The 23,135-nt window shown below is 33.6% G+C and overlaps 1 protein-coding gene across 4 annotated transcripts in view; it reads left to right on the top strand.

The window, feature by feature from the left end:
- Nucleotides 1-23,135, top strand: part of KaiR1D (Kainate-type ionotropic glutamate receptor subunit 1D) — a 700,763-nt gene that overhangs the window by 294,053 nt on the left and 383,575 nt on the right. For all 4 annotated transcript variants that reach the window (XM_081729531.1, XM_081729522.1, XM_081729548.1 and 1 more), the window contains exon 3: nt 9,189-9,344. In XM_081729531.1, the coding sequence (XP_081585657.1) occupies nt 9,189-9,344 (156 nt within the window). The remainder of the gene's footprint in view (nt 1-9,188; nt 9,345-23,135) is intronic.

A 23,135-nucleotide genomic window follows, 5' to 3' on the forward strand; every position in this document is an offset into this window, starting at 1 on the left:
AATCAAGTAACTTCGGTGACGTCACAAGCCTAATCAAAGATAATTAATTTAACAAGTTAAGTTACTGAAGAAGCCGTCTAACGTTCACAGTTTTTTTTTTTTAAAATAGGAATAAACCACAACCATTTCATCAAATTTCAATCAAATTCCAGAAATTGTTACGGTAGTTACAATTTTTATAATAGCCTCCTTCTAAGTATTTGTTCAGAGTAATTGGAAATGGTTGGCCATTCATTTACGAAATTATTGAATAAAGGTAACGGTTAGATTTCTTGAAGAAAGGAATGGCGTGTAATTGTGTAGTTAAATAAGCTGTTTCATGCATTTGAAGTTGAGTAAAGGTGTAGAGTGAGGAAGTACTGTTAGAAGATAACATTAAATAAATAAGAACTATAATAGAACGTCGGAGTAATTTGTAATTTATAGCTTTTGATTAACAATATGATAAGGTTCTCTCGCAGTATTTTGTTGGAATGCGGTTCCTCTGATGGTACCAGATTCATAGTCGTTCTAAGCAGAATAATTAAATACGTTCTGCGTATGTCTTTCTTTCTTAATTTTTCCCTTTTATTAAATATTCCAGTAAAATGTTGACCATTGTCACTGATTACTTGTAATCGAAATAAATACTAACACTAGTGCGGTAAAAAAAAAATGTAGAGTTTCTCAGATAAGTCTAATTCAACCCGAGCGTTTTATACAGGGTTAAATTTGAGTGCCAAGTTATCAACACAGGTAATCAGTAGGGCCTAATTAGAATGAACAACAAGGTTGATAGTTCAGTCAGAAAATACTAAAGAAAGAATTTACCTTGCAAACGATCATAGAAGCTTTATTTTTAGGAATGTTGTATGTACCTAGGCATTAGTTAAAAATCCAAGTTTCCGACCTCTCCGATCTTGTGTTAACTCTGAGACACCCGAAAAAGGCTGAATTTTCTGACATTAGTCAATTTTTTGCGCTATAATTCCTTTCTTTAAGTTCTGTGAAAGAAATCACACAGACCTTCTATTGTACAGCATTAAATTTGCTGCAATTTGGATGTTGTGAAGTTTGCTCTAAATTTTATGGTTTCCCAAATGTAGAACTTCCGTATGATCTTCATATACATTGTACTACCATAGAGTGCCACAGTATAGAAATTCCCAGTAAGGCGACGGAAGACAGAAACGAATTTTCCTCAAGAGGGAGTTAAAACTGTTTAAATTAGGGCATACGTATAACAAAGAGATGTTTCATACTGTCACCATCAAATTCAAAGACATATTTAACCCTACAATGCATAGTGTAACAGATATGGCTCGTAGTGGTAAATGTAATCTGTGCTTTCCTACATTACGATATGTAGTTGCTAATGCATGTTGAACCAGATTGGGAACGTTTGAAGCTAGTTGTAATTCAAGTTTCCTTTTAGATGGCACTTTAAGCGTATCGGTACTTCCATTACTCATTTTTCTTTTCTCTTTCGAAACTTCTTTTTTTTTACAGAAAATAAAATCATGTATTGTAGGGTTAACACAATTGAAAATCGTGGACTAACTGTTAAGCTATGGGTACAGTACTTTTCCTTAGTACTCTATCGAAGAACTTCAGTCAAGCAAAACGAATGGGGAATTGTAACCTTCAACTCGAAACTTTGGAAGAAATGCTGTACTACTTCCTTACAGCAGGCCATTTCCACTATGTTAAGACTCCTCCTACCAGAGTACAGGACTCCTCCACTATGTGGACTCCTGTACTACCAGAGCATAAGAAACCTAAAATACAGTGTCGATCACAAGGAATTTCACATGTTAATGACACGCGGATATTTAACAATTTGTCTCACTTGTCAGTAAAGAAATTTTAATCTGAGAGCTAGTAAGACATGACAGTAAAGCGGATTCTAATGAGAGCGATAAAGTGTTATAGAGGCCTGATTCGTAGTCGTGACGTTACATATAGAGTGCTTGCATAATGAACTTTGCGTATGCTATAGCTGCAGTGTACAATTAAAGATTATTACTGAAGGAACTTCTGAACAAGAGGTAGATGTGAGGCCTAAAAGTATAATCTTGGATAACCTTGATATATGAAAAGCTCAGTGGTTGGTTCTCTGAACATCTACCATTTCTCAACGGATAGCTAATTATGTCAATTAACACAGAATCATTACACATGAAGAGGAGAACTGTCATTTAGCTCAAGAAATCAGAATCACTTGCATCAGGAAAATGACGAGAGAAAATTTAGAAGATATAAATTTGTAACTAAAAGAATGATATTGTTACTGTTGCATCAGTCATCTGTGCTATGAAAATACGCAGAACAGATAGAAGAGTTACAGTCAATTAACTAATCTTTTACAACGAGTATACATTGCCAAGCTTTGTGAGGAAGATCTTTGAAAGTCATCTGACAAGTGAGTTTAAGCCCGTACCTAGGGGGTAAAAGTGAGGAGGATCGTGGGGGAACGTCGTCCCCAGACCTTGAAAAATGTGTACGGCATGCCCCCAGTTCTCAAAAAATTACAATGGACAAAGATAGGCAGGGGCGGCGTGGCATTATGCCGCTACCTACAGTCCCCTACCTTTTCAGATCCATTTTTACCCCTGCCTGTACCCATTTCAGTAGTTTTGTTTTACCGAAGAAGAAGTATGAGCAACGGTATAACGTCTGTGTTGCATGTGAAATCAATTCCTACACACGAGGAAGTCCGACTTGAAAGTAACCGATAATGAATATCTTTTACATACGGTTGTATAGAATAAAACAGCAAATGCCAATTTTGAGTTAGTTTGTAAGGCTTATGTGACCTATGTGCGAAGACATGTTGGGTTCCGCTAAACAACGAGGCGTAAGACGTGGACCTGACTTACAGCTTAATGTAGGTTCCGAACCGCATAAGCTCCCGCCGGGAATCGAACCCGGGTCTACCACGCCAAAGGTGCGTATGGTAACCGCTTAGCCACGGAGGAGCTCGAGGAGAAGAATAAAAACTAGTGGGTGGAACGAAAATTTAATGAAAAATTGATAGCAAGACTTGGGGAAAGATTAACAATACTGGAAATAGAAACAAGAAAGGGAACAAAATAGAACATTATTTAGGAAGAAATTGTCGTATTAAGGCTCTTCCCTAAGCTCACACACAATTTTTACTAAATAACGTAAGGAAAATGAAGAATATAAAAATATAGAAAGTAAGTCAGGTAGGATCTGTAAAACGCTTCTATACAAACCTATCGTATATCCCCAAGATCTGTCGTACAGTTGACACCATAAACTGCATTTAATTATCTACAGTGCGAGGAATCATAAAGCCTGAGCTCTATACCAACTACAGAACTGTTTTGAGTTTCGTGTGATTCATAGGAAGAATTCGGGTTAATTCGTGAAGCTGCATTCGGAACGCTCCACATGAAACAACAGAAGAGCGCGAACAATGTTACCAAACTTAGAAGGTATGGCAAACGAGCGACAAAAGAGTACATAAAGAGCTGTAAACGAACAGTAACAATTATTCGAGTTACGTAACTGTAACAATACTAAAATAACAAAAATATAAAACAACAACAATAATAACAACGGAAGTAAAACGAAACTAAACTTTGCAGCAATCTGAGAACACTGTACCCTCAGGGAGTATTTTCCTTAAAGTGCAAGAAACAAGACTAACAAAATTTTATAGATGAGGTTGACAAACGGGACACGCTCTCGTAAGATCCTGAAATCGGTAGATCTAGTTCAAGCTTCACGACTCGTTGCAATCACTATAGTCTATAAGAAAGGATTTAGAAAAGGGTTATTAGTTTATTTAATAGCGTATTGTAGACATTATCTGGCTTACTTTCTACTTTTTTCATATTCTTAGTTGTCCTTGGGTTATGCACTATTTTTTAAAGGTAGGACTGAGCCTTAAAGATATAGTAAAAGATATGATAGAAAGTAAAAGAGGAAGAAAAAGACTGGAACATATATCGTTACCTTAATATAAATAGACTAGCTGAGTGCCATTAAAGTTCACAGAATCTCTTAACTAGGGCTGTGGGATATATGGGTATGAATAGTCAAACTAAATTTTAATAAAAAATTCAAACTTGATCAAAATATCTAAACACCTTTTATTGAGCAGTATTGCTCTCAAGCATCATCGCATTCTATTGCGTTATCCGCACGAATTATAACTTCAGTGTTAGCATTATTGCTTTCATACAATATTCATATACATGATTTGCGGGTCGCTTCTTTAGATACTTCTAATCATCATCAACAGGGGACAGTCAAATTTAGTATTGTAGAAGCTTTATCTCCTACGTTCCGCAAGTTATTTTTTTTTATTTATTTGTGGTTTCTTGTTTTGTAGGAAAATAATAAAAACGAAACTGTTGATAACTACTGAGAGTATTCTTATGATATTTTGCCATAATACGGCAATGCTGCTCAGTAGCTACACATAAGACCTATTTTGTGACAATGTTTCTTAGTAATAAACAGCCGGTATTTTGTAACTAAAGGACAAAAATATTTTAAAAATTACGAAATTATGATCTGGAAGACGTGGTTCAACCATAAAAGCAAACTAAATATTTTAATGGTAATGCTATCAATGCTCGCCCATTAAAGGGTTAAAAAATTAAAATGTATGAAGATGTTTTAAAATAACGGAATATCAAAAAGTAACGAAATATTACAAAAGAAACAAAATATTGAAAAGTAACGAAATAGTAAGAAATAAGGAAATATCAGAAAATAACAAAACAGCGAAAAGAAATGAAATAGTAGGAAATAAGGAAATATTGGAAAATAACAAAATAGCGAAAAGTAACGAAATAGTAGGAAATAAGGAAATATTGGAAAATAAAAAATAGCGAAAAGTAACGAAATAGTAGGAAATAAGGAAATATTGGAAATAACAAAATAGCGAAAAGTAATGAAATAGTAGGAAATAAGGAAATATTGGAAAATAAAAAATAGCGAAAAGTAACGAAATAGTAGTAAATAAAGAAATATTGGAAAATAACAAAATAGCAAAAACTAACGAAATAGTAGGAAATAAGGAAATATTGGAAATAACAAAATAGCGAAAAGTAACGAAATAGTAGGAAATAAGGAAATATTGGAAATAACAAAATAGCGAAAAGTATCGAAATAGTAGGAAATAAGGAAATATTGGAAAATAAAAAATAGCGAAAAGTATCGAAATAGTAGGAAATAAGGAAATATTGGAAATAACAAAATAGCGAAAAGTAACGAAATAGTAGGAAATAAGGAAATATTGGAAAATAAAATAGCGAAAAGTAACGAAATAGTAGGAAATAAGGAAATATTGGAAATAACAAAATAGCGAAAAGTAATGAAATAGTAGGAAATAAGGAAATATTGGAAAATAAAAAAATAGCGAAAAGTAACGAAATAGTAGTAAATAAGGAAATACTGGAAAATAACAAAATAGCAAAAAATAACGAAATAGTAGGAAATAAGGAAATATTGGAAATAACAAAATAGCGAAAAGTAATGAAATAGTAGGAAATAAGGAAATATTGGAAAATAACAAAATAGCGAAAAGTAATGAAATGATTTTTATTATTTTAACATCTCACTCATATGCCTTTTAGACTAAAGAAGACAGATAATGAAAGTAAATGGTTGGGAAATTAACTTTTGTGCTGTTCGACGGAAATCGAATTCGAAACTACGCATACCAAGGCAGACGTGGCAGCCACTTGAAGCCAGTGCATTGGGGAGGGCTAACAAAGATATTGAAGAATTGAATACTTGGAAATTCAAAGTATCGAAATATGGAAAAATATCGAGATATTAAATATCCAAATACCGATAAATCGATAAATGGCTACATCGAGAAATATCGAAATATGTATCGATTTGTAGTATTTTTGATATGACGATATTTGAAAGGATTGATCGACCAATATATAAAAGAATCCAACACCTCTATTCCTAACTTGTTTCAAATAATCTGCCAATAATGGTAGTAGAATATAGTAATAATGGTTATAATGACTCACAAACATTAGAGAAAATAGAATCTGTCTTTTGTAATATTTTTAGAATGAGTTGCAAACATTGATTAAAAGTGAAAACTCTATACTCTGAGAAACTTCTCTTTTGTAATTTCATGATTTAATGACTTGTAAACACAGATGAAAGAAAACTGTAGTCTAACAAACCTGTCTTTTACAATTTCATTATTAGAATGACACGTAAATAATAATGAAAAGAGAAAAGTATCGGGTAAACCTTTTGTTTGTTTGTTTGTTTTTTGTAATGTTATGATTATGATTTGCAAACACTGATGATAAGAGAAAACTTTGTACTCTGAGAAACTAGTCTTTTTTTTTTATTTTCATTATTATTATGGTTTGAAAACTGATGAAATTAATAAAACTCTGTACTCTGATAAAACTGTCTTTTGTAAGTTCATGATTATAATGACTTGCAAGCACTAATAAAAAAAAAACTCTTTACTCTCAGAAAACTCTCTTTGTAATTTGAACTCCTTCAATAGCAATCATTATCATTTCTCTTTGTCATTTCCAGGATATTCTACTTTCACTCTTCCATTTGGTATATTGACTACCTCACGCGCTTTGGTGTGCGTTGTGCCGAGATCGATTCCTGGTGGAGAGCATAGAATTCATTCCGGTGGTTCTTATTACACCTTAAACTTCAAGTCCACGTCTGACATAATCTCAGTACTAACCAGGTATCCTATTCTTCTAACAAACACCAAATCAGTTTACGTTCGTGCTTTACTAATAATGTTAACAATAAAACCAGAATTCACTTCGAAAGCCATTAGTATTCATTGATTTTGAAAGATAAAATTGTTTCGTGATATTCAGATAGAGAGACTTAGGAAAAATATATGAATTAAATTTCAGCACGATGGCCAACAGCTGAATTCAAATGCACAACTTCCAAGATTATAAAAGAAGGTTGCTAACTACTCATGTAAACCACTCAAAAATAGTAATATATTTTGAAATAAAGCACAATATTTGAAGCACGCTTTAAATTCAATAAAAATGTTCAGCAGATGCAAATAATTTTGCGAAATTAAATCTACAGAAAGGAGTTGGTAACTAGTTATTTACAACAGACTTAGCTTCAATCAAACATTATATATATATATATATATATATATATATATATATATATATATATATATAAATTTAATACGCTTCACGCCAAGCGAAAACGAGTTTCGGTTGCAAAAATTTTCCACTCTGAATCAGTTCTGTTGGAAATTTACCTTTTGAAGCAAATTCTTACAAGTGTTTAAATGTTTCTTTGAATTTCAACAAGTGATATAAAAATTCCCCATAAAGAAGAAAGAAAAGAAAATGACAAAACAGACATGTAAAGAAGAAACCGTGGGTGTTCAACAAGATTGGCTTTTTAGTTAGTTTGTTTAGAAATCCTTACGAGTGTATACTACGTATATACACATTGGCAACTTACAAAGAAACCTACATGCCTGAACAGAATTCAATAAGAATATAAACATACAAAGTTTATATGTTGTTTTCCTCTTTAAGAGAACATTTTCTTTCACTCGTTCTTTAGTCTCTTCCAGTCCCTATAGAAACGTAGAAACTTATCCTCCAGGCAAGAATTTTATTTTTCTCTATTGTTTTGAAAAAAAAAAAAACAAGTGCTATAAAACTTTCATAAGAAATTTGTATTTGTCACAAGGTAAACCTTTTCAATCTCGCAAATATAAACTACTTTTCAATTTATAAATGTGCCACTATTCACTGAACTGTCTTCAACTTTTCTTATCTTATTACTATTATTTCTTTATTGTTATCCAACTATTATCAATTTTGTCTAGGGCAGGGTTTCTCAACCTGGGGGTCGCGAAGATAAGCGGAAGAGATAAATATAATTAGAATCTAATACCGGAAAATATTTTTAAATATTATTTTGAATTTTGTTCTGTGAGTTTTTTAAATTTTTATACATACTGTTAAGAACAGCAAAAAATAAGTCTAGTGCACGTTTTCAACAGGTACAGACTTGCTTAAAGCTCAAATTTAAATGAATTAGGTACGATATGAAACTAATGAGAACTGCATATTGAAATAACAGAAAAATGCAAATGCAACAAAACCTGCATATTGAAATACAATGAAAATTGAAATCAAATGGTGTGTTTTCACTAGTGCGGCAATATCCGTTTTAAAATACACAAGTCATTACACAATACACTCCATCCCCATGGGTGCAACCCTTCTGTAATGTATCAACATTTAAACCGTATTTGATTGGAGTACATTGTGTAATGACTTGTGTATTTATAAACGTTAATAAATTATCTTCATTGTGTTCGTACAATCACTTTATTAATTTATAGCTTTTATACTATGAATCATCTAGTACTAGGGTCCACATTTTGTAACGGTTTGCGTCAACGCAATGCAAACTGAACGTTTTAGTTCGCGATAATAGGCATACCATTTATAATTTATTTTTGCATGTTTTGTTTTGCGCTACACTCCGCAATGTTTGCGAAGGTTTATACGGAATAAGGCTCTAGACAGCCTAAAGACAAGGGTGAACTAGAATGAATCATGAGACTCGTGTAACATCTCGTCTTGTTTCGAATAAAAAAAAAAAAGGTACTTCCGTTTTGACTTTTGTCACATTTTTAAGATGAGAAAAGAAACTTCTCATCTTGTGTATAAGGGGCCACTGTGACCCAGAGCGCTTACCATTGATGTGTGGGGTCCCTGTTCGATTCCCGCTCAAGTAAGTTTGTGGTGGACCATCCATTATTTTTTTCGTATCCATTAATTTCGTATTCATTAATTCGTAAGTATCCATTAATTCGTAAGTATCCATTAATTCGTAAGTATTCATTAATTCGTAAGTATCCATTATTTTTTTTTCGGGCTATTCCTGTTTCCTGATATATTCTCATTCCACCAATTCTTCCATCATCATTCACTTATCTTAATTGTCCTAAAAGGCATAATCGTGGGACGTTAAACTGAAAGATTTCATTTCATTTTGTTCTTTTTGTATGCAACAGTACTGCTGCATAGTACTTCTTGGTGATTACGGTACTTTGAATGCAGTATATGTGTTTGTAGCACAAATATGCTGTATGTATATACATATTAACAGATATGTTTCTGTATTGTCTATGTGATTATTATTAAAATACTGTTTTCTTTTATTTTCAGGTGGCTTGTTCCATCCTACTGATGACAAACAAGAGATTGCATTTCGCTATGCTGTTGACCGCATTAACTCGGATCGAAGTGTTCTACCGCGCTCCAGGCTATTTGCACAAATTGAGAAAATATCTCCTCAAGATAGCTTCCACGCGTCGAAAAGAGGTAAGTAAGAAAAGAAAGAAATTATGTTTATTTGTTAGGTGAATATAACATCGCGAAATTAAGCCATTAATGAAATATAAAGAACTAGGTAAAAAAAATAGTATTCAGTTCACAAATTAATTTATAATATTGAAAGTCACAAATCAAGTTCTAATTGAATAACAAATTAGACTTGACCATTAGAAACCTCAAAATCTGATATTTATCTTTTTCACCCCGAAAAAATAGGAGAAATGATCAATTTGTTGAGAAATAGAAAACAGAATGTTACCTAAGTAATTCAGTAAGTGGCTCTGATCTATCATTCAATTTGTGGCCTTCCGTAGCGTAGTTGCTAACACTCTCGTCTTTGATGGGAATGGTCCCGGGTTTAATTTCCGATGGGGACACTCGATTGAAAAGAGTATAAAAGTTTTTTCAGGCCAGTCCTCCCGAGTGAGGTTTTCCTGAATTTTCCTCATACACACAAAACAAATGCTGGTACGATACCTAACATACAAGTCCTAAGTCGTTTCTTTCCTTCCCTTTCCTTTCCTCGGATAGTGTGATCCCTGAGGGAGTCATCCCTTATACGTGACGGACTAACCTGGCCATAGATACCGACAGCCCAGAAACGTAATTTCTAATCCTAATTCTATCACATAATTTCCTGTTACAATTTCTTAAATGAAATAAACTAATTTCCTGTTAAAATTTGTTAAGATGAAATAAACTCTTTTTTGAATGCGTTCGTAAGTATATTATTTGCTTTCTTTGTCAACTATTGTCTTTGCTAATTCAAACAGTTATTTTACGATCTCCTTGTTTGTTTTGATAGTCTCTAGCACAAGAGAAAGAGATGAAGTAGAGTCTTTCAAGCTATATTCATGTTAGACCCTCTACAAAAACCTAATATTCAAAGGAGAGAGAGGAAAGCCACGTTTGACCGTATCAGTCGCTGACAAAAGATAAAGAAGAAAACAAAGTCTAAAAGGGTTGACGAAGAGATGAGGTGATGCAGGAAAAACAGGTTGCGTTACTTGAGAATAGCGTTTCCAGGGGAAAAAGCACTCACTTTCCCTTGCGCCTCTTTTTCTTCTTCTACCGTTTTCCGTTTGCCTAAATTATACACGGGAGTTGCTATGACAACGAATCTTCACCTTTCACATTTTCGCGTCACTGTTTGAGAGAGGTTATAATCCAACATAGGCTTTCCACAATTGACAACGCACAAATTTTTGACATTAACTGGGCATAGGGGTTGCTTTTTATTGATGCTGTCAGGCTGCTGTTTTTACTCTTTTCGTACCGTCGTCTCTATGATTCTCTTTTGTCACTGGCTCTCTCTATCTCTCTCTTGTAACTACAAAAGACTTTACAGCTGTCAATTTTGACTCATATTACCGTTGCCGTAAATGTAACACGACATGTTCGTATTACCTAGCCTTCCTCTTGCATGCACCTCATAAAATTCTCGTCTCTTTTAACAAGGAATAAAAACGAGGTTTGCTTTTGAATAATAAAGGAAGGCTGAGTTGATGGAGCGGCCATGTAATATTCAAGTTAATCAAATCTTTGTTTAGTCTGATTCTCTGGAATTTATTATTTATCTTTTCTCTGATCTTTTATGTATGTTTTGTTCTTTTTTATCAAATAGTAAAATAGCTCATATGCATTCATTTTCTCTTAATTTGTTACAGTCAAAAGCCCAATTACTTGGGAATTAAATACCGTAATATTTTTAAGCGAATGGCAGCGAAAATATTTCACTTTTAACATGAAACAGAATTATTGATAGAGGTTAAGAAGATAAGAGAGGGGATATTGTTGGTTAAATTTACGGAAAAAATATGTTAATTTTCAAAGTGAGAGTAATGTTTAAGAAACGTAGTCATGAACATAAAAGTCATGTATCAACAGAACTTGAGCATTAAGGAATGTTCTTTATGTTGCTATTAGGGTTATGAATGTACTGGATAGACTACGAATAGTGCCTGATCCCATGCTCTAAACCTTAGTGCTACTCGCCTTGCCTGTGCTCTCTGCCTATGTTGGATTGTATACAAATAATACATATAAAGTAATAAATAATACGTATTAAAAAAGTAATACTGATAAGTGTACCTAGATATATGTATATATATATGTGACGTTCTGTCCTTTGGAGCAACATTCAACGAATATGCTGATTTATTTTATTTTATTTTATTTTATTTTGTCTCATCGAAAGATGAGATAGTCTGCCGAATTAAGTACATAATCGTGTTTCTTAAGGCTGACCATGAGTACATGTGTTCTTCGTCTATAAAATCCTGAGAGGCATCTTCTGCTGAATCATTTAAAGGTTATACAAATTTGTGTGTGTTTTTTTTTTTTTTTTGTTTTGTTTGTTTTAAAAAAATCAGAATTCTAGCCACACCTCTCTTTAAAAAAAAATTATGTACCGTATATTCATGGTCGTTTCTGGGATCTATGGCTTTAAGCCCATCATGTATGAACGATGATGTCCCTTGACGAAAACACTATCGGGGAAAGGGGAGAATGAAAAAATGCAGCGTTGGAATTGTATGTTAGATACCATTCCGGGAGTTGCCTGGCCGCTCGTGTCAAAGGGGAGAGCGTTACCGACTATGCTACGCGAGATCACACTCTTTTGTTTTTCACGAAAGACATGTATTCTTACCTATAAGCAGAAATAATACAAACAAATGATTAAGATCTTTATCTTCAACCATAATAAGTAATTCCCTACGTAACCAAAGAGAACGATCAAGTGCATTTAGAAGGAAAATCAGTAGATTTCAGCTATAGTTGGCTTTTCTTGCACTGCTCCTGACACCGCAGGAGAACTGCAATCCTAGAAAATCCGTGTTCTGGTACAGATTTTCTGGACTGTGTAATGTCTGTGTACAACCAACGTTTATCATAGTACATAATCGTGATTTTCTGTGTCCTGCACATACCAATGGAAGACACACATGATTTCCATCTATTTGCGGCTGTACAGATTGGTCCGGCTAAGCAACAAACCTGTACGTAGAAAGAAAAATCTTCTTTGTGACACAGAATCCTGCACTCCTCTTCAGCTCATTGCTACCTTAATGTCTTTATTTTCATGATAATATTTGTAAAAAAAAAATTAAAAAAAACTGACGAACATTCCTCTCTATTCCTATAGTCTTTAAACAGCCAAATAGTCGGATACTTTCAGTACCTTGTTTTATAGACATTTTGTATAACTTTCATATAAGCTTCTTCGAGATCTCTTGTTTAACCGTGTGAATAACCGCCGAGGTCTTCACGGAATCGAAAGCATTACATAATTAATGAATGCAGCACATGGGGAAAATTCATACTCGTTTGACCTCTCAGTTTCCTCAACATTCCAATATGATCTACTATGGTGTAACACTTCTAAACGCATGGTTTCTTGTTAGGGTGAAGTTCAAATTTATCTAATAATAGCGTCAGTACTTCTGGAAAAAAAAATGGTAGATCTCAGGAAGAAACTGTATAGCTTTTAGAAGCTGTGCGTTTTATATATATATCTATATATATATATATATATGGCATTTCTCCATTTCAAGAAAACTCTATCACTTGGTAGTCACTTAGTATAAAGCTTAGTTAGATTTTTTCTTTTTTAATTCTTTGACAGTTTAGTTTATTGATGTCTAATAATTTCATCTCTTTGTACCTTCTCTCCTTTCATGCTCCTTATGTCGAACTCAACTTCCTCTTGCAGCACCGGCTATCCCCGTTTTCTTTCATTTCCGGTTTATCGCTTGAACATAATTTGTTGTTGACCAGTAAGAAATCTTCAGTATTTCTTCACAGACATCACCGCGCCCTTGGATATGCCGCTACTCCTTGATAAGCTTAATTTTACCAAGTCTAGACTTAAATGTAGTATTTTACCTCAAGTTAAATTGAAGTATACGTTAAGATTAATGAATTTGAAAATAGAAAAAAATAAATGCATAGATTTATCGAGTAGAAAATCGTTTAGTTTCATTTTAGTATTGTATTCCATTTACAGATTAGCAAGTTGGATTCTGAATTAACTGATAATCTTAATAGCTCTGCAGGTAATCTGTCAAGCAAGATATAGATATATATATATATATATATATATATATATATATATATATATATATATATATATATATATATATATAATTACTTACATGGGAAAGGAATAATACGTAGGAAACCGATTTTTGATTGTCCATATCTTGCGATCAACTGGGTAGATCACCTCCATTAACGATCTCGATCCTCTGCTCTATATTCTATCTAAAATTGATGGTGGTCTATCATTAATTCTTGAGATTTCGTGTTTTTTGTATGGACAGAGCAATAAATAAAAATGTTTTGGTTAACCAAATTCCTAAAAATATATAAGATAAACTAAAATGAAAGAGACACAGTTTCTCTAAATAGAAAATGGTCTAGCTGTTACATTTTATTAGATCATTGGATCAAAAAATTCATTATATTTCAGGCAAAAATTTTCTTGTAGGTCTTATATCTCGGTAACTACTCATATAGTATAGCCAAGTGCTTACTCAGGGTGTCTATCGGTCACGAAAGTCACGAAAAAGTCACAAAATCAGTAAACGGTCACGAAAGTCACGAAATTTAGCTTTTGGGTCACGATTTTTTTTAACTGTTCAAATGTAAGTACAGATTGGAAAATTTAGTTCTATAAAACGTCAAAATTTACCACCGAAAATGTCTATGGTCGGCTTTAGACGCTACCAAATCGCAAGCAAAGTACGTTTCTATCGCATGGATGAAAATTCGGCCTAATTCGCACGCAAATTCGCTCCTGAAAATGTTAGGAAATCTTATGATTTGGTAAAGAAAAGTTCACGAAAAAGTCACAAAATTTCATTTTGGAACTTTAGTAGACACCCTGTTACTCCGTAAAAAAAAAAAAAAAAATCGATTTAGGGGCCATTCAAACATTTTGTTGCTCCTGATCCAAAAAACTAATTATTGGTAAAGATCGCAATCTTTGATGCATTTTTTGATTATTTTCATAAAATTCTTGGCCAAAATCTCAATCCTTTGATCCACTTTTTGATCAAATTCTTGAGCTGTAAATGTATATAGACCTTCTTGTGATTCTTTAGTATATAGACCTTATGGATCTCTCTATCATAATAACCACTGCAAAATAATGTTTTCGGTAAAGCATTACATAAATCCAAAAGATTTTTTTTCGTATAAATTTTCACGCGTTTCCTTTTCATACTTCAGCACCAACTTATGCTGGTTCTTTTTATTTCTTCTGTTGTTATTTTTTTAACTTATGTGATTTAATCATTTATGGCACTGTTAGAATAGCCACATGTCTTTCAGTCTCTCTCTAGAGGACATTTCTTCTTTATATATATATATGTTTCTTTTCTTTCTTTTACACCATCTTCCATCTGATGGAAGTATTTCTTTTTCTAGAATCTCATCGTTCCTTAACTTTACAGCTCTTTTTTCCTTTTTTTAGTTTATCTGTACTTTACTCATATGATGTTCCTCCTCAACTACTCTTTACAAAGTTTGTTCGGTAAGTTTTTTTCGTCTTCTTCAAACTTTTACCAGTTTTTCATTCTTTTTTTTTTTTCACACCCTGAGACTTGTCTGTAAGTTTTGTGAAAGTCAAATGTAGTGGACCATAGCATTCTTTCCTTCCGTTTTTTCTCTTCTCTTTTCCATCTTAAGTCACACACACACACACACTTATATACACACAAAAGGAAAGACTATATCTGTAGAACTAATGATCCTTTGCATCAAAGATATACTTCTTTTATTCTATCCTATTATTTGTAGTTCTTATAGTCTCGATTGTTATATAAGAAGTTTCTGAAGTTTGCAAAAGCTGTATGTTGTCAGCTTCTATTGTCAAGACAATATGGAAGACGACAATAAACTAAAAAAAACACAGAAGACAAAAGGAAAGTTGTTGAAGGTGCTCTTAAAAAAATATATGCTTTTCCGTCGTCTCAATTGATAGTAGTAACACAGCACATATTTCCTTGCCTTTTAATCTTATTTATATTGCAGTGTTTTCATGATTCTTTCAGTGATTTCAATTCCAGAAGGGAAGCTATATAGAACGAGCCGTACAGTTTAAATAGAAATCTAAGCTACTTTAATGAGTTTGTTGCTTCCCTAAAAGAAATCAAAATTGGGTCATTGTTTGCTAACGGCACACGTGATTAGTAGTACCAACCCGTGGCAAAATTCCATTTTTTATGAAGTTTTTTGTCATTAATTTTTCGAATAGGGAATTTTCGTCAAAATTGCCAGCATATATGGGATTCAGGGCCGGATCCAGGATTCTCTGAGCGGGGGTACACCAATAACTATCAGTATATTTGAATTAAATTTGAGTCTTTTAATACCTTTAGGCACCTGTGATGTGAATGAAGAATTCTTTTGGAAATGCTAGATGTCTGCTCTCGATGAATTCTTTTCCTTCAACCTTCAGAAAATTGACTTAAATAACTGATTTTGCAAAAGTCACTGCTTGCTTCTCTCTTTAGGTAGTGCATATTTACAACGAAGAACAGACCTTTGCACCCCCCTAAATCCGGCCCTGATGGGATTTTTCATATATTTATTTCATCAACGCCATCAAAATTCTCTATGAGCATGAAATAGGATAATAATCCTTGAATAAACGTGGAATTAGTGTTAATTGTCAAATTTTGTTATTTGAAAGTGGACATGAGTGTGAAAGTGGTTTAAGGAGAAACTTATAAATCTCCAAAAACATGCAACAAGGAACGAAAATTGTACTCTGGAAGTTTTTTTTTAAAAGAGAATCATGAATGAAAAAAAAATACCAAATGAGAAACAGTCAATTTCTAAATCGTCCCACACGGAATAATTGGATAATTAAATGTATCTGGTTTCATTACGTTCAGTAGAATATTGTTGTACAAAAGTGTGATGAAAATATTTAATTCTGATAACAAAATGTGTTTGTTTTCATCAACATTGATTTTGACTGATTAGGAGGATTAATGGGGATGTCAGCATCAAGGCTATATGTCCCTGTCACGATTAACACGGTTGCTCTGGACTAAAAGATGTAAAGAGAAATAGGCTAAAAGACGAGAGGGCAATAAACAAAAGTGCTGCTAAATAAAAGGAGAAAATGAAAAAGAGAAAATAAAAGAATAAATAAAGTAAAACAGATAGCAATAACAATATATAGAAAAAAAACAATAAAAGCTAACAGAAATTAAAAATTTAGCAGCAATAAAACAGTAACAACACACTAAAAGAGCTCAGAGAACGTGAGCAACCCCAGAAGCATTAACAAACTCAAGCACCCGGCGAACTATAACACTTGAATCCCCCAAAGCGCGGGTAAGAACAGAAGGCAATCCGAAACGTTCTCTGAGAGCTGAGTATTCAGGACATTCAACAAGGATGTGCTGAATACTCAGCGGGAGTATACACTCCTCACAGTACGGACGGTTCAATCTCCGCAGCAAGTAGCCATGCGTCAGATGAGAGTGTGCAATACGCAAACGCGCCAGGAGCATTTTATCTCGACAACGATGGGACGAGGACGTACGCCATTCTCCGAGGAGTGGGCTTGACTGCATGTAACTTATTCTCAAGAGCCTGGTCCCAATCTAATTGCCAGTGAGAGCGCATCAAAGAATAGAAATGGTGCTGAAGATCGGAGCAAGGAAGGCTATGCTTTTCATCAACATGTTCAATAGTCTCAATATAATTAAATATAATTCATTAAAAATATTGTAAAAAAATAAGTGACATACAGTAATTTCAGTTTTTATATTTTATAATTTTTTTTGAAAACTTTGTAATTATTATGGCGCGTGGGAAATTTAAGAGCAAAATAGGAATTTCTGTTTTTGAAGATGGTATTTTATAAGGTTAAAGGTTGGCATCACTGCACGCGATAATCATTATACCAGCAAGTAGGGCGGTCATAAAGTACTTTGTAAAGTAGAACGACGGACCTCAATTTCTCGCAATCGCCGTAGAAGCAATACTTCATTATTTTACTTGTAGGTACTCACGAGACGAGACAAAGAAATGTGTTTTTAAATTCGAAACAGAGACAGAAAACAGGACTCTTCTCGTCTCATTTCCGAGGCGAGAAATTTTTCGAGTTTCACTAATTCATCCAAGTGTTAATTTTCAAACACTCTTTTAATGTGATATGACTCCTAGTAAAAAATAAGTGAGTTTTTTTCACAGTGTGAAACTACGGTAAGTTCCCAAGCTATGGGAATTCAATACTCAAACTTGAAGTAGTACATTTATAATTACTAGTTGCAACAGAGGAATAAGATCAAAGATAGAACCTGTTCCTCGTACGCAGAATCTATATTAATCGCTATACCTGTCTGTTTTGATTCTATGGCAATAAAGGTTGAAACCGGAAATTGTTAATTTGAACCACTTCCGGTTTGAATAGATGGTTAATGAAGAAGATGGAACCTGCTCTTGGGAAACTGAATCGACTGCAAAAAAAGAACTCCATCTAGATATCTCTTACCGTTTATGCTCTACGGGAATCAGTATTGAAACCAGAAGTAGTAGTAAATTTCAACCACTTTAGTTATTGGTAGTGTTTGAAGGTGTAATGGTATGTTCTCTTGAACCCTGAATCGATTGCAGAAAAAAAAATTGTCGCTATATATATATTATCATTCTTGTTCTATGGCGTTAAACGTTGAAACCGGAAATCGTTAATTTGATCCAGTTTCGGTTTGAAAATAGAGTTCAAGGAGAAGATGAAACCTATTCTTGAGATGCTGAATAGATATCAGAAAACCGCATCTCTATATCTTTTACTGCTTACTCTCTATGGAAATTAGTACTGAAACCGGAAACAATGTTAAATTTGAATCACTTTCGGTTTTGACAGAGTATTCGTGGTAGTCATTGTACGCTGTCTTAAGACACTGAATGTTTTGCAGGGGGAAAAAAAATTCTCAATTTCCGTTCTATGGCACTAACCGTTGTAACTGGAAATGACTCATTTGAACCACTTCCGTTTTAACTAGAGAGTTAACGGAGCAAATGGTACTTATTGCTTGGATGCTGAATGCATTGCAATAAATCACATCTCGATATGTCTTACTGTTTGGCTCTGATGCATAACGACAGAGAGACAGACCGGCGGACAAAAGCGTTCTATAAGACTTCCGACATTGATGCATTGCATAGTTTGGAAATCTAAAAGCTGTAAATTCACAAAGTTATTGTATGAATACAATGGAAAGCATTTATCAACGTTTAAAAACAAGCAAGTCACTACACAATATATGAGTAATGATTTAAATTTTATTATACGACACCCCTTTGTGGACATCTCGTAACACGGAAAAATTTTGATAACTTGTAAATGAAATTACGAAGAAAATTAGTGTATAAATTTCGGACATAAATCTGCGAAACAAGACGAGAAAGAATTCCTCGAAAATGGAGTCGAGACGATACTATTATTTCCTTATTTCTTCTTTCATTTCGTCTCGTGAGAAACATTAATATTAGTATAAAATGGCATTCAGGGTTTAAGTTTTACGGAATCTACGTTTCGTAACAATGTTAAATTTGTTTAATGCGATATGTTCATACTTTATGGTTAATTTTGTTAAAATATACGGATAATGCATAACGAAAAATACCACGAACATTAATGAGTTGTAACTATATGTAGCAATGAAATAAAAATATCATTATGCATTTTTATGCATCTGTTTTTTCTCGTTGGAGCAGACTATCTTTGAGCAGTTTCTAAAATCGGCTCATCCATATAAGCAAAGTAACCGCCTTAGGCGGCAAATTATAGGAGCGGCATGGCGATTTTTCTTTTCTTTTTTTCTTTTTTTCTTTTTTTTGCGGAGCTTTTAACATTAATGAGGCGTACAATTATTAACTATGTAAAAGTATTAAAGTGATCTGCGGAACCCCAGGTAGTTCTTATTGTGAGAAAAGGACTCCAAGATACTTATTTTTTAAAAGGTACTTCCAGGGGGGTGATCGCCCGCTCCCCCATAGAAAAGGAATCTTTCTTATTTTATATATATAAATAAACCCATCCCAAAGTTTGGAGCCCTTAAAAGTAGCAGTATGACAACCCCCCCCCCACACACACAAGTCGGTCCTGGATCCTCCCCTGGGTGCTCCGTATTGTGAGAAAAAGATTGAAATGGTCACTTTTCTCTTTGTTATGCAGATGTAGACAGGAAAATAACTATAATTTAACTTTCAATTCAATAGAGTTGTACAGGTATACTGCACAATAAAGACGGTTTGCGTTACATTGGAACCAGTCATTGAGCTCAAAGGTCGGTCAGAGTTACGTTGAGTATCGAGTGATACCGATATGTGTTACAATGTTAACAATAGAGCAACCAAACTTTTCTGTTGAACGCTTTTTTCATGTGAATGACAAGTATATGGAGAAAATGCGAAACAATATTCATTGGAAAGTGGTTCAACATTATTCACAGTATGAACAGTATCAGGATCGACCTAAATACTGAGGGATATTATTACAGTACTGAGGGATATTATTACATATACGGTACACATCATTTATCGATCACCAATCTTTATTTTGAATATTCCCAAAAATGTATAAGAAGGATTGACCTGTGCCTTCAAGCTACGTTAAATCATTTTTAAGATTTACTGTAGTGGCGTGTTTCTTGTCATAAAATTCTGTGGTGCCTGTTTTTATGTATACTGTACTTTTTTAATTTACATTTTTAAGTGTTTTCTGTGATGAAGAATATAAATGAATGAAACTAACGTCATCGTTTTGAAAGACAAGTATCACTAGATTAAACAAAATAGTATGAGGCTAAAAAAAATACAAAAATTATAATAAAAAAGTATTTTTAAGGACAGCTCTCTAACTAATATCCTTGAGACAATAGGTGAATATAGGATAATTTTAGAACGCACACTTTTTAGCAATTTTGAATGTGAAAATAAATTGTAGATGTGCATTAAATAATTACTAGCTGAACCTGTGGTCTCTACACAGCGCATCATTCATATAGGAGTATGAATCTGCTTATCACAGGCTGCGGTCTCTACATAGCGCATCATTCATATAGGAGCATGAATCTGCTTATCACAGGCAGAAGTGAAAGACGTCTTCAGATTTAAAAAAAAAAATCGACAAGAGGAGGTTTTTTCGATTATTTTTTCAATATTCCGCACCGTTTGCAAGATTTAAACCTACTTTCGGTCGGAGTTTCTAATTCATGTATGATCAGTGTTTTCATTCTTCTTACATACAGTATGTATTAAGCAAATATATTACGTACAAAATTAATTATAATGTAAGTGATATATGGTGCTCATTGGGCAAAACCCTGCAACAATAAAGATTCATTTTAGCCTGGAGAAATGGTTATCCTTCGTTTTTCATTATCATTTGGCCATGAAACAAACGCTTGTGCGATATACAACTCCTGTATACAATTATGTGGTGTTGGAATGTATAACTCGTAGGATATGATGCTTTACTTTTTTAAAAAATCAACACTTCCAGTGTACCCTTAAAATGTAATAAAGAAATAACGGCCATGTTTTTTTAAATACTCAATTAGAACTGAACAATCTACACAAAATTTAGAATCGACCAATGAAAACGGTACGTTTCTAGCACTTGTGGTTTTCGAGATCTCATTTTCGAAATTATTGGAGAGAAACATTGGACACAAACATATAAACTTAACATTTTGATATATAGATAAAACACGCACATTTTGGTTTTTAACAACCATTTCTGCTAAAAATAATGACGATAATCTCAATAACGATTTGAGAATTGGCAAATGGCAACTCTGTATCCATTCTTCAAATTCATTTTTGTTCACGATGGAATGCAAATATAGTTATTGTTGTTCAGATAGTGTTAATAAGGATTTAAAAAAAAAAAAAAATAGTAAAGATAATGACGCCGACTTGAAGTTCAAAACTGAAGATTATTACGTAAGTTTATTATATATTATTGCTAGTATTACTACTATTTTACTTATTTCTACTATTATCACGCGCATAACAAATATATGATTTTTTAAATAAAAATACGATAACTTTAGATTCTGTTCTTTGAGGTAGATAACTCAGGTTTGTATCCCGAAATATATTGTTAGTAAGCCGTTGTGAAGCCACAAATGTTCGCAAAACTTGTCTGTAACGGAGGGGTTTCGTACAGTGCTTATAACTAGTCCGGGACCAGGGTGAGCAGCAAAAATAATTGACGCTATTATTTATATATTTTTGAAAGTGTACACTAAACTCATTATATACCATACATAGTCTGGGTTCTGGCTGGTCCACCCAGTTCTTATCTTCTAGATCCGCCACTGGGTTCGTAGCCCGTTGTTGCCTACAGTAAAAGAGAAAATATCAGCAGGCCAATTTTGAAAAACAAAACAAAAAAGTTTAAATAAAAATTTTATTAAAACATTTCTTATGGATGCCATTAAGTTTCGTTCCACTAATAAGTTTTACCTAGTATTACCAAGGCTCGTAATATTAGTTCTGTATTTATGATATTGTAGCTTAGATATATGAATTAATATAAGAAAATTAGACTCTCTACACGGTAAAAAAAAACCCAAATCTTATATATTTTTATCCAGAGTTTAAGAAGGCTATGTATATTAGAAGGCGTAATAAGGACAAAGATTTTTCGATTAAAAAAAAAGTACCTGGAGGCAAACGTGTTAAAATAAAAACACTATCAACATAAGGTAACAACGGCTTATAAAAGCACCGACGAAGTTTGGTCGAGTTTCCAATCTTGTTCCAAAAGAAGCTTCGTTTCTCGGTGTATGTGTGTGTGTGTAAGCTTATTTTTACCCTGTTTCTTCTCTTCTCTTTTTAGCATTTCTTCGCTTACTTTGCCATTGTGTGTGAGAAGCCCCGCTTTCGTTGTTTTCAAGGCTTTGAAGAAGAAAAATGCTCTTAGCAAGACCGTCGCGTTAGCCGCAAACATATTAAACGGCTGCCTCGAGGAGATGTGTTGCCTTTGCTTACATTGTTTCTTTCACTCTCTTAGCGTGGAAAATTTTCTTCACAAAACCTCACTTAACGCAAAATCTAAAGAAACAAACACTGAAAACTTAATCCCTATGAAGGATTTTCATGTTATATATACACATACAAAAGGAAGGCCAAACAAAAATTTTAAAAAACTTTATTAAAAATATATTGCGAAAGTGTCAATAAGTCCACACTCGATATTTGATAGACCATAACTGTAGAACCAAAAGATTTAATATCATATTTCACACAGTTGAATAAAAAATAAAATAAAATATTTAACTTTTACGTCTCGTGCTTTTGCCGGCTGTGCTAAAGGAGACGATGATGATGAGAAATGAATGAAATGGGAATGGTACGGTGGATCAAGTGGGAAAAACCAGGAACGGGAAAACCCTGAGAAAACACACGCACTAGACTCACTTGGTGCAAGTTGGGATCGAATCAAGGACTCCGTGCACCAGAGGTGAACGCTGTATCACTGAGCCACTGCGGCATCATACACAGTTGTACAGTAGGTCAAGTTAGTTATTTTGTTTGAGTTAATGTTTAGCGTCCTTTTCAGCAGCGAGGTTATATAAGACGTCGACCTACAGCTTAACGTGGAATCCGAACTATAAAGGAAACCAAGAAAGGAAAGGAACTATAAAGGAATCTGTTTTTCACCCACCACATTCGAACATCGATACGTCACCTAAGACGTACCTGGAAGACCAAAAATTGTCCCCTTCAGCATCGACGACCTTC

This window comes from Thermobia domestica, chromosome 1, assembly GCF_964235325.1.
Source record: "Thermobia domestica chromosome 1, izTheDome1.hap1.1, whole genome shotgun sequence".
NCBI lineage: Eukaryota > Metazoa > Arthropoda > Insecta > Zygentoma > Lepismatidae > Thermobia > Thermobia domestica.